Source organism: Vicugna pacos, chromosome 27, assembly GCF_048564905.1.
Source record: "Vicugna pacos chromosome 27, VicPac4, whole genome shotgun sequence".
Lineage (NCBI taxonomy): Eukaryota > Metazoa > Chordata > Mammalia > Artiodactyla > Camelidae > Vicugna > Vicugna pacos.
Window position 1 is genome coordinate 25,489,659 of NC_133013.1, and position 14,997 is coordinate 25,504,655.

Sequence of the window (14,997 nt, forward strand, 5' to 3'; positions counted from 1 at the left end):
GGGGCTAACAAGCCTGTTTCCTTGTCTGTAAAGTGGGGTGATACTTGTCAATTAAATGAGAGCATGTGGAAAAGCAGCTATTGCAATACCAGCTTATAATTATTATTCAATCACTGTTTGATTTTTTTTTTTTGAGGGGAGGAGGTAATTAGGTTTATTTATTTTTAGAGGAGGGCGCTGGGGATTGACTCCAGGACCTTGTGCACGCTGAGCATGCGCTCTACCACTGAGCTATGCCCTCCCCGCCAGTCACTGTTTGACTTTAATGTGAATTGTGGAGGCTGCCTCAGGAAGGTTATTTCAAAACATCAGTGTTTGCAGAATTTTTGCACTGTGCCAGGCACTGTTCTAGATACTCTCAGTAAATCATTGTCCATCACCTCAGGGGCCTTAGCTTATAGGGTAACCGGATGTGTAAAGAAACTAGAAATGTGTGCAAGATTTAGAGGTAGCAAAAAGGGAAGGGTAGGGGCCTGGTTCAGGAGAAAGAGCATTGTAATCAGCGTTAGAATATCGAATGTTCACCGGGTATTTGGTATGTCCTGGGCACCCTTCTAAGCACCTCGCGTGTTTATCTCAGTTGATTTTCATAGCAGCTCTGTGAGGTTGCACTGTTACCCCATTTTGCTGGAGTTAAGTGTTCTGGTAAACCTTTCACCAGGAATGGCTTTTAAAGTATCTAGAAGTCATCATTCCCTGGCTTCTAATAAATTCTTCTCCAGTGTGTTTATTCAAGAGCCCTTTCTTTTGGGTAGAGTTCTTATTTAACTTCTGCCATTTGTCTTCAAGTTTATGAAAGTCTGATGGGAGGCAGCAGAAGGAGGCGCTGCTGGTGCAGGCACTGAATTTCCACAGTTGTCCCATCTACTTTGCCTGAAGGATGTCCCTTTGCCTCCATACTGTGTGTCTGCTGAGATTTGGGGAGCAGCAAGTGTATGAGGATGATCTGCAGTAGAGTTACTGTTTACTGTCTTGCAAAAGGATTATGCCAAAGTTTGAGTGAGACACTCTGGTCTGCGCCCCCTGAGTTCAGCACCACTTACCCACACTCAGTTCTCTCATTAAAAGCAGTTCCAATCCTTACTCTGAAGGGGAGCAGCTGCTGAAGCCATAGTTGGGTTTTTCCTGCTGCTTTGTGGCTGGCCTCTTTACTCGTCCCACCTTGGCTAGCTAAGTCTTTGAGGTTCAGTGGGGATGTATCTTGCTCTCAGGACAAGCTTGGCTTTCGCCATTCCAGGCTGGCAGTTGTCTTCCCATTTCTACCTCTGAGCCCTGGCTGCCTTTCTCTGCTTCTTGTCACCAAGAGTCCCTCAAGAAGCGTCCTCATGCTTTTAAGACTAGCAGTGTTTTTATTTCCTGAAGAATAGGTAATCAGGAAATCTGTTCTGGGTTTATGTGTTCAAAAGGAAGACAGAAAGGAAAAATCTTTGAGTTTAGAAGTCACCATTGAAGAATTTTACCTGAGGGTAGTGAAGACCACCTTCAGCGGCTGATGGACTCCTGATGAGAGTCCTTCCCACCCAGCGACTCAGGTGTCTGCTGCAGTGGACCCAGCCCACGTGGGTTCCTGCCTTGATTTCCCTTACCCCTCATTCCCCTTGCTGTGTTTACAGATTAAACCATGTGCTGCAGGGATGCCATTCCTAGGGAGCATCTCTTCTGCTTTTCTTACCTTAAGAGAGTCACAGGGCAGACAGGAGGAGGTAAATTCTAGGAGGTGTCCTGGACCGGAAAACCTGCAGTCCCAACACCTGTGCTCCTGCGCCACGTGCCACCACAGCTTTTCACTGAGCAGAGCTAACGAGCCTAGTCTCTGAAATTATGTGTCTGCAGGCAGACTTCTTTGACAGTTACTTGGTTGATTTTGGAAACCTCAGGTTCTAACCGTTCTTCCAGTGCCAGGAGTGGACGGACTGGTCAGTCCTTTTAATGTGGAATCCTTCAGAGTTTCTGGGCTTGGATAATCAGGTGGACACTTGTCATTGGCCCGGAGGACTTAGTTGTGGTCATTGGCAGTCTCATGAGGTTTCAGAGCAGTACTGTTACAACAGGTGTCTTGGTTTAGACTCTTCCCCCAGTGCTTCCTAAAGTCTTCCTACTGGAAAAGGTCTCATGGCCACTTGTTGCTAGAGTTTTAAGAGTTTAAATGCAGACTGAGGGCCCAGGGATCTGGAGCCTAGCACATCATGGCCTGACACCTGAGTTTTAATGAAGGTGCTAGTTGGTCATTTTAGAAACTGAGTTGCTCTCTGCGAATGTGACTTCTTTGCTGATGTGCCGCTTGCCATTTCAGAGCAGCAGGTATCCAGCCACAGCAAGGAAGGAGTTTGATTCCAGTGTATCCAGCATCCTCCTTAGATTGAGCATGTCAGAGCTAAGTCAGTCATTCACCACCACCAGCACAACCCCAATATCCTTGAGGCCTTTAACATTCCTGTTTCTTTTGGTGCATTCACCATTCTTTAAGTGTACAGCATGAAACTTCGTGGCTGTCTTTGCCTCTTCCTTCTCATAAAAATTCATGACTAAATCAACAAGGACCTACTGTGTATAGCACAGGGAACTATATTCAGTGTCTTATAATAACCTATAATGGAAAAGAATCTGAAAAAGAATGTATATATGTGTGTGTAACTTTGACTTTGCTGTATACCTGAAACTGACAACATTGTAAATCAACTGGACTTAAAAAAAAATTCATGACCACAAGAATTTTTCTAGTTTAATAACAGACATAGTATTTCCTTCTGCAGCAGTCCTGACAAAGAGTTTTCCTTTATCCTCAGTATTCATTCTGGTTCCATATCCTCTTCTTTCTTCAGTGTCGCTCTTGAAATTGTCATATCCTTTTAGTTTTTTGTGCTCCTCCACAGGTTCCCTTTGTCCCTGGAAATCAGTTCTACGTGGCTTTTCTGCCCTCATTTTCTATCCCTGTCAGCTTCATCCTGAATAAAGCAATTTGGCTTTCAGTGCCTTCTGAAGTCTGGTCCTGCCCACTACTCTAAACTAGCTTTCGCATCAGCCTCTGGGCTCAGGCGGGGAAGTTTTCATCTGGTCATGTCACACTCATTCCAGCCTCTGGAACTTTGTTCATGGCTCCTCCCCACCCTGGAGTGCACTGTCTCTTCTATTCTTGTGACTGTAGTCCTGCCTGTCTTTCAAGGCATAGTTCAGTTTGAGCATTTGACACTACCTGCAGCTCCTGGTTTGAAATTCATACTTTGTACTTCTGCTCAGGATAACAGTTAGTTTTGTATTCTCTGATATGTGCACATATATATATTTTTTGTTTCTAGCTAGGTTGTAAGACTGTGAACAGGGTTTGTTTTCATATTCTCTTTATTTATTCTATTTCCTGCCACTCCCCACCCCACCACTGGCTTAATGTATTATTACTCTGCAAACATTTTTTATTATATTTGGAGACATTTAACTCTTTTTTTCCTCCCCAACTTTTTGTATTGAAAAAATTTCAAACTTTCAGATAAGTTGCTAGAATAGTATAATAAACAACCATACACCCTTCATTTAGATTCACCAGTTAACATTCTGCCACATTTACTTTATATAAATATGTATACACACACACCTGAAAAATTTGACATTTACTTACATTCATTGATTTCACCCCTAAATATTTCCATACGTATTTAGTAGGATGCTGCTCGATACAACCACAAAACAGGATTGCTCTCAGGAAATTTAAAATTAATACAAGGGTATTACCTAATATACAGTCCATATGCAAAAGTTTCCAATTGTCCCAATCATGTCGTTTATAGCTGTATTTTGTTGTTGTTGAAGTATAGTTGATTTACAATATTGTGTTAGTTTCAAGTGTACAGTGAAGTGATTCAGTTATATATACATGTATATATATGTATACATATGCTTTTTCAGATTCTTTTCCATTATATGTTATTACAAGATACTGAATGTAGATCCCTGTGCTATATAGTAGGTCCTTGTTGTTTATCTATTTTATGTATAGTAGTGTGTATCTGTTAATTCTAAACTCCTAATTTATCCGCCCCCTCTTCCCCTTTGGTAACCGTTAATTTGTTTTCTATGTCTTTGAGTCTGTTTCTGTTTTGTAAATGAGTTCATTTGTATCATTTTTTAAAAATTCCACATATAAGTGATATTACATATTTGTCTTTCTCTGAGTTACTTAATATGATAATCTCTAGGTCCACCTGTGTTGCTGCAGATGGCAATGTTTCATTTTTATGGCTGAGTAATATTCCTGTGTGTGTGTGTGTGTGTGTGTTACTTCTTTATCCATTCATTTGTTGATGGACATTTAGGTTGCTTCCAAGTTTTGGCTGTTGTAAACAGTGTATAGCTATGTTTTTAATCAGCCATTGCATGTTACATTTAGCTGTCATGTTTCTTTAATTTCTTTCTTTCAGGACAGTTCCCACAACTTTTGTTGCCTTCTGCGGTATTGACATTCAAGTGTCTAGGCCAGTTGATTTGCAGAATACCCCTTAGTTTTGATTTACTGATTGCTTCCTTTTGATATGATTCACGTTAAACATTTTTGTCTCTCTCAAGGCATCACATCATAGCGTACACAATGTCAGTTTGTCCCGTTACTGAGGCTTATTTGATCGCTTGATAAGGTGACAAGGTGTTGATAAGTTGTCCACCAGACTGTTTTTCTTTGTAAAGATACTTTTCCCCTTTGTAATTAATGAATAATCTTGTCAGAAAGCCCTTTACCTCTGGAGTCCAAAGCTTGTTCTCATAGAGTTTTAACCTGAAGGTATGAGGTCCAGTGTAGATAGGAGGGTGGTCTAGTTGTTAACGGGACAAGGAAGAAGTGGAGAAAGTCAGAAACAGCTTATCCACACTTACCTTTGGTTATAGCTGGGCTCTTGCAAAGCTGCAGAGTGAAGTGCCCTGAGGCTGTTATACACAGGTTTCCTTCCTGCTCAGTCACTAATTCAACATATGTTTATGTAGCCCCACCACCAGGCAGTGTTCCAGCACTGAAGGCGCAGTGGAGAAGAGGGTACAGCAGTGAACAAGATAGACACTGTTACTGCCCTCATGGAGCTTGCAGTCTACGGAAGTTGATAGTCCAAAAAACAAAAGGAGTTATTTATAAATTGTATTAAGTACAATGAGGGAAGCAAGCAGCATGCTGAGACAGATATTTAAACTGAGACCTGAAGAATGAGGAACCAGCCGTGTGTGGTGTGGGGAGCATGGGAAGAGAGAAGAGAGTGCCAGAAGAGGGAAAGCCTGTGAGAGGTGTGCTTCCTGGGGCCGGACGGAGCCTGGAGTACTTAGGAACCAGAAGGCAGCCAAGATGCCTGGAGCATGTTGTGGGTTGAGGTCCAGGGTAAATGGGGTGATGTATACAGGGGCCAGATCATGGGAGCCCTTGTGGCCCTTAATAAAGAGTATTAGGAGCAGGGAGGATATAGCTCAAGTGGTAGAGCTCATGCTTGGCATGCATGAGGTCCTGGTTCAATCCCCAGTACCTCCTCTGAAAATAAATAAATAAATCTAATCCCCCTCCAATCTTTTATTAATTAAAAAAAAAGTGTTAGGAGTATTTAGGCTTCTTGTAACACTTTCTTCTTTCAAAGATAGACTTGATTGTGTTTTGTGGTAGCTTTAATACAAGGTTATGGAGACCAAGGGTATGAACTTACCAGTGGTTTTATAGTCCAGAAAAGAAGTGGAGTGATACTGCCACCCAGCTGTGCGACACCACAGAACGGAACCAGAGCTCATAGTTCTGAAGAAATCTCCACGCCTGTTAATGAGCTGTGATCCTCACTGATAAGACACGGGACATGTGCAGTCTTTCCAACTGAAAGGCCATGTCAGTATGAGGGCGGAGTTTAGGTTGGAGATGACACTGTTGTGGGAGCCTCATTGCACAGCAGAACTGCTGGGGAGTTTGAGGGACAGGGAGGGATGTATGTGTGCTGCTGGAGCAGGCTGGGGTGTGGTGCTGGCGGGTGTCTGCGGGTGGGCAGGTGGGATGGAGGGTGTGAGAGCATGCGTGTGAGTCCATAAAGGAGAGAAAGGCCCGAGATGGTACGTACGGGAGCAAACAGTGAGAAACTGACACAGACATGAAGAAGGGGCAGGCTGCAGCTGCATGTGTGCTGTCTGAGCTGCGAGGGACCATGGCCTTGGCCTCAGGCTGTCGATTGAGTTGTGTGGGGAGGAGGCGCCTTCTCTCCTGGCCTGTATTGGGTGTGCTTAAGCTGTTTTCCGTGATGCCCTAAGGTTAGTCAGATCCCAGGAGGTGCTCTTCTAGTCACAAACTGGCTGTGATTCTCTCTCTCTTGTTTCACTGACAGCTGTAAAATACATATTAATATTAAGAGAAGCCCTACCAACTGATTTTACTGCCTTGGTTTCCAAACAATAAAGATCCACTTTCCAACCCAGACATAATTAGGCTTGGCCCGTGTTCAGGATTTGGCGATATTATTGTTTGCAATTTACACGCTATGTTCTTGTTTCTCTTCCTTTGAAGTTTATTTTATTCCCTCTGCCTGTTTCTGATAAGCCTGTCTGACTGGTTGGACTTTGTGTGTAAATGTTGAAAAGCAACATTTTGTGGTGCTTGCATGTTCCTTTTAGAGAAGCAGTGCAGTAGAGTCCTAGACCCTGCAACTGCAGACTGAGTAGGAGGAATTCCTGGCCCTGTCTTTCCCTGGGCTGCAGAACGTGCCAGTTCATCTGCAGGGCCCTTTCCCACCAACACAAGTCAGGGAGATGTAATAAACACATAATTTCCAGCTGCACCAGCCAGCCAGCCAGGACAGAGTAAGCTCTCCTCTGCCTGTACCGTGAGTTTGTACTCCTGGAGACTGTGAAGAGAAAGGCAGCAGAAAATGCTCGGCCTGCCCCTGGAGAGCCCTCAGAAACAGAAGGGGTGCCTGTGCACACAGTACAGGACGTAGGCATGGAAAGAAAGTTTGATTTGTGGGGTGGCAGGCCCAAGAACCACTGCCCTGACCTGTTTCAGATTCAGCAGAAAGGGAATAAATAGGTGAAGAAATGCACAGGCTTGAGGGGCAGCTCTCCCTCGCGTGACTCTGCAGGCAAAGAGGGTTTTTGAAGCAAGCAGGTGCGTGACTTGTCTGACAGGTTTAGTGTTGTTGGTGGCTTAGGATTCCTGAGAATTCATTCAGCCTTTTCACACTGCTATCAGTGGTTCCTAATTAGTTCTGATATTATGTGCATGTCTGGAGCAGATCATAAAAAATGCAAGGTCAGGCTATAGCCTCCGGCATCGGCACCTGGGACGTTGACGTTTCAGAGTGAGAGGAGAGACAAGCAAGCTCTGGTGGCCCTTTTTGTTGGCTCTGCCCTAGGCGGGAGTGGGACTCAGACAGGTGGAGGGGCTTCATTAACCAGCAGGATAGTGTTCATTTTGACATGTAGATGGTTTTTATTTTATTCCATTGGTACATTAAGTTATTATTTGCCTTCCCTTGATAGGCTACAGACCTCCTGGGTACTTGGTTGTTCCATCTTTTTGCTTGGATTCCTGTTAAAATGTACAACCACAGCCTAATTCTGTGTGGTTGGTTTTAAGAATCCATGTAAGCAGGACTAGACACCTGATAGAACCTCAGGAAATTTCTCCTGAAATAGTGAGGAAGAGAAGTTTTTCTTCACAGGGCTCTGGAACCAATGGGATGATGAACTTTCTGAAAACCTCTGCCTTAGAGTCAGGCCTCACCAGAAACAGCACACTAGGTTTGTGTCATTTATGTATTTGAGTACCTGATGAGAACTTGCCTCTGTTGATAAATAAATGTAGCTGAGACAATATAGCTTAGGTGGGGGCTGAGGAAGTAAAAGGCTTATTTCCCTACTTTGAGGAGTTTACAGTCCACTGTAGCTGAGATACAGGATCTGAAAAGGCCTGTGATCCAGCCAGCCAAAACTAGTTACATGCAGTTCCGCAGTGACTTGCTGATTGGAATCTCTATTTCTTGGTCAGCCAGTGAGGCCAAATGGGGCTCTTTGGCAAAGAGCTTGCTCTTTTGGAGCCAGCGCAGTGGCTTTAGCATTTGTAAGATGGCTGTGGTTGTCAAGGCAAAAGCTGCCCATTACAGACCATAGGTTTTGACTTTGCTGTTTCTTTCGTGTCCTGGTATCCTGGGCCCTGAAATGGCCCCTTGGTACTGATGCATATAATATTATATTCTCCTTCTAGTGTACCAGCTGCTGCAGACTTTGGCCTTGTAAAACCAAGTACTTCCCATGGTGTACTTTTGATGACTATGAGTCTCCCTAACCTTTATAGAGCTCTCTTTATTTGTGGTGAACAAAATGTTCAAAATTCTTCTGAGTAGCTTAAAGAAAGCCATAGGTTAGGTTCCACGTACTCTTTCCCTGTGGTATGAGTATTGGGTTACATTAACACCAAATGGGGAGAAAATGACAAATTATTTGAGAAGACAAGTTGCTAGTTGAACTTCTTCAGCCAAAAGGAGGGGCCTGGTAGAGAAGAGTGGGAGGAAGAAGATGTGGGAAGCAGATGGGGTGAACAAGTCATTCTGCCTTGAAGTTGAGCAGCAGGGACCAGCGGCTCAGGAGGGTCGGCCGGCATCTGTTCTATTTTGAGGGAAGAATAAGGGGTCTGCTTATGAGGAAAACCCCACTGTCAGGGATGGCATTTCCCCTTCTCTGAGAAAAGCATGTTTTACCCTAGTGTGGTTGGTAGATTGCAGCCTTTTCTTGGTAGTACTGAATGCATCTTGGTGGGTTTGGCCTCCATGGTGTAAAGCTAAAACTTCTAAGAGAGCTTAAGTTCACCCCTGCTCTGTGGGAACCTGAACAAGTTGTTACCCAGTTCCCTATCCACTGCCTGAGCTCTGGAGAGCTGCAGAGCATGCCTCGGTCCTAGGTTAGGTGGGTGGGTTGGGGAGGATCAGCCTTAAAGTCTTGGCTTTCACAGATCAAGTACACCCACTTGTGGACCGGGTTTCCTGTAATCACTTTAATCCCTATCCCTTTCTCCTCACCTTCTGAACTGCAGACTCTGGCCTGGTTGTCCCAAGTGTTTCCTATGAGCTGCATAAAAAGCTGTTGTCTGTGGCTGAGAAGCATGGCTTGACCCTGGAGCGGAGGCTGGAGATGACAGGCGTGTGTGCCAGTCAGATGGCTCTGACCCTGCTTGGAGGACCCAACAGGTAAATGCCTCCTGATTGATGGGGGCTGAGTGTGGAGTGATGCTGCTCCTCTGATGTGAGTATCTCTATGGAGTCACTTTCCTGAATGCTACAAGGTTTTTGTTTGCCCCTCTCACCCATCTCCTGGAAGTCCTCATTCTCAGCAAAGCACCCTTTGACCTCTCCTTTCTGGTAACAGCTGGCTCTGAGACTCCTGCTGACTACTAGAGGCCTGCCTTCTAAGAATCTCTGGAGACCCAGCCTTTGGAACTCATCATTCACTCAAAGGGGCTGAGATAAAGATCAGTCCTGAGTCCCGTACCTGAGAACTTCTAGGACTACCCTGACAACTGGGTGCGAGAGCTGGACTTTGGTACCTTTCCACTTGCCCCTTGGACTGATGTACCAGGAGCAGTGCTTAATTTTTTTGTGGACATTTATTGATACCACGTGCCAGGCCTTATGCTAGGGCTAGGGATATAAACAATAGTAAAATGCTGCTCCTGCCCTCCAGTAGCCTCGTGAGGTCTCCAGAAAGTGCAGTGCTGTGGTAAAGGAAACAGAAACCACATTTCTACTCCAGGCTGCAGAAGCCAATCACCTTCCTAAGCAGGGGCATCCGAGCTGAGTCACACAGAGCAAGGGGGAGACCCAGGGGCAGGCAGCAATGGGGAAGAGTAGTCTAGGTCTAGGGAGCAGCATGTGCCAAGGGCAGAGAGAACTGAGAGCCGGTGGAAGTGGTGGGGATCTGTAAGTCATTTTGTGTGGCTAGAAAGTAGGGCTTTGGTACAGCTGAGTGATAGGGAGCCACAGAAGGCATTTCAGAAGAGCTGTAACATGGTTAGTCTTGTGTCTAAAAAGATGACTTTGGCTGAGTAGGTTGAATGGAGGCAAGACTGGAAGTTGTGAGACCAATTAGAAAACTGTAACAGAAAACTGAGCCAGCAGCCAGATGATGGTGGCCCCCAGCTGGGAAGTAGGGCTCAGAGCAGTGGATGGATGGGGGATTTTAAAAAAAGTAAAATCAACTGGGCAGGATAATTGAATGGATATGGGAGGTGATAGAAGGTGGAGTGTCGGCGATCACTGGACTGAAAGCTTTCTAGCATGGACACCCCTGGTTGGATGGTGATGGCATTCACTGTGATAAGGACTGTGGGAAGAAGAGCACATCCAAGGGAGATGATGGATTTTGTTTTGGATATGTTGAGTTTAGGAGGCCAGTGAGATACTCAGATAGACCATTAGCAATCTGGATCTGACGTCTGGAAAAAGATTGGAGCAGAAGATGGAGATCTGGACGTCATCGGCTCGTGTGGTGTAAGGACAGATGCGCTTCCCCAGGGAGAGGATGCAAGGGGAGGGAAGGGCCTAGAGTCGAATTCGGGGGGCATCAGCATTAAAGCATAGTGAAGAGATGAGGAGCTTTCCAAAATGGCTAAGAAACTTTAAAGCCAGAGAGGTAAGAGAACCAGGATGGTAGTGTTTAAGAAACAAAGAAATGGTGTTTGAGAAGTAAAGGGGTGGTCAGCAGTGGGGGTGCTGAGAGGTCAAGCAGAATCAGAGGTGACAGGAGGACGTCGGCTACCAGTAGGTGAGTGGCGTCTGAAGGTTCCCAAGCTGGCTGTGAGGTTTCCCCTCTTTGCTTCTCCGCTCCCCTCGCTCTATAGAGTTGTGTTCATCCCTCCTTGTCCCTTGCTTCCCAACCCTGCTGGATCCCTGGCCTCTCCTGTGTGAGGAAAGAGCCAGTGGAGACCTCAGAGGAGACAGTAGTGTCAGCTTCCCTCTGAAGGAGGATCTGGCCCTGGGGTCTGGTGACTGCTGTACCTCCTCCCAGAGCAGCCACTGGGGCAGCTCTTGGAATAAGCTCTTCCTGGGAGTATTTGAGACCATTGATTGGCTTCCCCAAAACAGTTTTGGAGCAGGATCTGAATGTCCTCACCAAGTCACATTCCTCTCAAGTCAGCTTCTTGGGTGTCCTTGTGCCCTGCTATTCTCTCAGTCTGACCTCTCAGAAGGGCCCTGTGCTGCCCTCCGCAGCAGCTGCTGGTTTTCCTTTGAGAAAGATTCCATAGTGGTCGGTTCATGTACATCAGGTGCCGTGCATTTTTTTACTGTGCTTTCGCAACAGCATGTAATTTGATCCTCAGAGCTTCACCTCGAAGGTAAATTGTAACCCCGGTTTTAAGATGAACAAGCTAAGGCTCAGAGAATGGAAAGAGTTGCCCCTGCGACACTGCTGGTACCTGGTGCGGCCGGGGCTCCAGTCCAGACAGGTGTGCTTCCAGGGCCTGTGCTCTAACCCTGCTGTTGGGTATGTGGGTTCTGGGGTCTGCTCTGAGTCGTCTGTTGGGGGATGACCCTGTGAGAGGAAGAGTCCGTTTAGGGAACAGACACGTGTGAGTCAGTGCCAGAGCTCTGCAGTATCTGTGTGAATGGAAAAGTACTCATCATGTTTCCTTAAGATGCAAATATGGTGGGGGAAATGAATGGCTTGGTTTATTTATATGTAGAGTACTTACCAAATTCCCCTAAATTTATTTGGAGGGTGGGGGTTTCCTCTCTGGCTTGACAGCACCTGTCATCTTCCTCCCTTGGGAAACTAGTAAGTGACTGTCACTCCTCCACCTTTAAGCAGGGACCTAAGCTTCTTTTTTGCTGTTCATCTCCCTATCTCTTCCTGCCCTGGGGGGCAGGCTGCGCTGCCTGTGAACTGGGCACAGTTCTAGGGCAATTTTTCCGAACTTGCTTATTACTTGTGCCTTCTCTGAGGCCAGAGGGGTCTCAGCTTTGGGAAGAAGCTGGAAGTGCCTTCGTCAAGAAGTGGGTGTCCATGGCAGCTACCAGCCTAGGAGGCCGGGAAGCCCTGGCCTGCTGCATCCTCTGTGAGCAGCACTGTGATAATGCCAGCGTCGGCTGAGTACTCTTCCTGTGTGTCAGTTCCTGTTCTAGGTCCTTCACATCCGTTAATCCACCCAGCATCTTGTGAAATAGGTACTGTTAGTATCTGCAACATTGTCCTTATTAGCTTACTGGCAGCTCAGTAAAGAGAACTTGGACTGGAAGCTGATGGAGAATGATTTAGAACTGTCCTCTTTTGGTACTTGCTGTAAGCTTAGAAGTTGAGCCAGAGTAATCCTAGAAGAGGTGAGCCTGGAGCTGAATCTCAAAGAAAAGGTAGGTCAGAGCTTCACAAGTGAAAGGCTCTCTGGGCAGGGGAAATCGCTTGAGCAGAAGCAAGAAAGAACCTTACAAGTGCAGGAGAGAATGATGAGACTGGTCTTGCTCCAGTGGAGTAGGCATGTGAGGAAGAAGAGCAGAGAAGGCTGCCAAGGTGGAAAAGCCTCTTTGATAAGTAGAGTTTGGCCCTAATAGGTCTCACAGTGAGAACAGTTAAGTGTTCTTGGTCAGAAAGCAATGTTCTGGCAACAGTGTTATGTGGAACAAGATCTGGGCGAACTACTTAGTGAAAGGATCCAGCAGATGAAGTGACACTAGGGTGTGGAGCAATGGGAATGCCACCTGTAGACCTGGCCTGCAGTGGATTTTGTCCCCCTCTGGAACCTGGCACCATCAAGAACTCTGAGGGCAACAGGTGCCAAGAGGCACTTGTCTGGTAATGGCTCAGGGGTTTTGGCAAGCCTGCGTCTGATAATGCTTCTTTACCTTCTGTTCCAGGTTGAATCCCAAAAATGTTCACCAGAGGCCTACAGTGGCCCTGCTCTGTGGACCCCATGTGAAGGGGGCTCAGGGTATCAGCTGTGGAAGGCACCTAGCCAACCATGATGTCCAGGTCATCCTCTTCCTGCCCAACTTTGTGAAGATGCTGGAATCCATCACCAACGAGCTCTCTCTCTTCAGCAAGACCCAAGGGCAACAAGTGTCTAGCCTCAAAGGTGAGCACTTTGCTTGTGCAGGGCAGGGCTGAGGCCTCCTCCCTCCTTGGTGGTTTCGTGGTCTGTCGGTGCCGCCCAGTGGTGATGGGTGGAAAAGCACCATGAGTGTAAAGAGTGCTTTGCTTGTGAGGAGTTTAGTGTATAACGAAATCAACTCGCCTACTCCCTGTCCCTTCACAATCCTCCTCTCCTGCTACTCAGTTGGAGAGCTGGGGGCCCGTTTGTTCATTTCACAGATATTTACATAATAGGCACTGTTCCTGACACTGGTGATATGGAGATAGTTTTTTGGGTTTTTTTAAATCCATGCTTCTGTGGAACTGAACATTCTGGTTAGGACAAACAGCATGTCAGTAATAACATTTCTGGCAGGTCAGATAGTAGCACGTGTTACGGAGACGAGCAGGGAAGGGAGACAGAGAATGCTGGGGGGTGGGCAGGCGTAGCAGACTTAGACGTTGCAGGGTCTGGTCTTAAGGGGCCTGTGGATCACAGTAAAGGTTTGACCTTTTACTCTGGGTGAGGTGGAGAGTCACTGGAGGAATAAGTACAAGAAAGGTACAGTCCCACTCAGCTTCCAAATGATCATTATGAGTCTGGTTTGAGAGTAGACTGTAGGTTTACTAAGGAGAGGTATTAAGAGGCTACTGTGGGGGAGGGTATAGCTCAGTGGTAGAGTGCGTGCTTGGCATGCATGAGGCCCTGGGTTCAGTCCCCAGTACCTTCATTTAAATAAATAAATAACCAATACCCCTCCCCCAACCAAAGAGGCTGTCGTGATAAATTGGAGAGAAATGGTGGCTACGATGGCATGGTAATGGTAGAAGTGGTAAAAGGTGATTAGTCTCTGAATCAGTTTTGAAGATAAGAGTCTACAGATTGGCTGTAGAGGATGAGAGAAAGAGGATGATTAAGAATAACTCCAAGGTGTTTGGCCTGAGTAACTGGAAGGATGAAGGACGGTATCATCACTGAGGTGGGAAGAGTTGTGGGGGAGGTTTTGGGGAAAAGAACAGAAGCTTAGAGATGCCTGTTGGATATACAGGTGGAAATGTTGATATAGATGAATCTGGAGTTAAGTGAAGAGATCCAGTCTGGAGTTACAAGTATGTGGGTGGTATTTAAAACCATAATGAGCCTGGACAAGTTACCTCCTAGGAAGAGGGAGTAGATAGAGATGTTGTTAGACTGAGTTCTTAGTACAGAAGTCAGGAACTTGAGAGACCAGCTAAGGAGACAGGGAAAGAGTGGTCAGTGAAAGAGAAGAAAAACCAGGGTCTGGTACCTGAAAGGCAAGTAAAGAGAGGAAGGTGTGATCAGCTGTATCAGCAAGCCATTCTAGGTTAAGTTCAAATGCAGACTGAGACTTGACTAGTGGATTTAGCAGTGTGGAAGCCCCTCATGATCCTGACAGTTTCAAGTGGAGTGGTGGGGCAGAGTTTGATTAGAGTGGGATTAAGTGAGAACAGTGGAGTTACAAGTGGAGAGAGCCAATATGGCCCAAAGAAAGGGCCTTGCCAGGGATCACATGGCAAATTGGGGCCAGACCTGGGCCAGAACCTCAGTCTCCTACCTGCAGACTCCTGTGGGCATGCAGAAGATAAGATGCCACTCCCACTCTTGAGATCCTCAGGGCCCACAGGGACACCACCCTCCTGCCCATAGGGGCCCCTTCTGAGTAAGGAAACCATGAGTCTCTAATTGAGAAATAGTGTTACTTTAGACTGGTACCTGGGAAGGGGTTCTGGTATGTGGGCTCCCTCTCTTGAGATGTAAAACATGATGCCCTTTTCCAGGCAGTTCTTCGTCTGGCTGCCCAAAAGCCTTCCCATCCCAACTGCTCCAGGAGGCAGGTCTGAGGATACTACTCTTGAGTTTGGTCTGATTTCTGCTGTTCTGAGTTTAACTTCTCAGGCTGGTCAAGACATACATACTTTTTGAGA

At 46.2% G+C, this 14,997-nt stretch overlaps 1 protein-coding gene and 1 non-coding gene across 2 annotated transcripts in view; both read left to right on the plus strand.

Annotated features, from left to right (window-relative positions):
* EDC3 (enhancer of mRNA decapping 3) overlaps positions 1-14,997 on the plus strand; it is a 39,413-nt gene that overhangs the window by 21,382 nt on the left and 3,034 nt on the right. Inside the window, exons 5-6 of the mRNA XM_006208744.4 lie at positions 9,026-9,179; positions 12,837-13,054. Of these exons, the coding sequence (XP_006208806.1) occupies positions 9,026-9,179; positions 12,837-13,054 (372 nt within the window). The remainder of the gene's footprint in view (positions 1-9,025; positions 9,180-12,836; positions 13,055-14,997) is intronic.
* Positions 13,710-13,781, plus strand: TRNAA-GGC (transfer RNA alanine (anticodon GGC)). Its single transcript has one exon. It is a non-coding gene; the product is annotated as a tRNA-Ala (tRNA).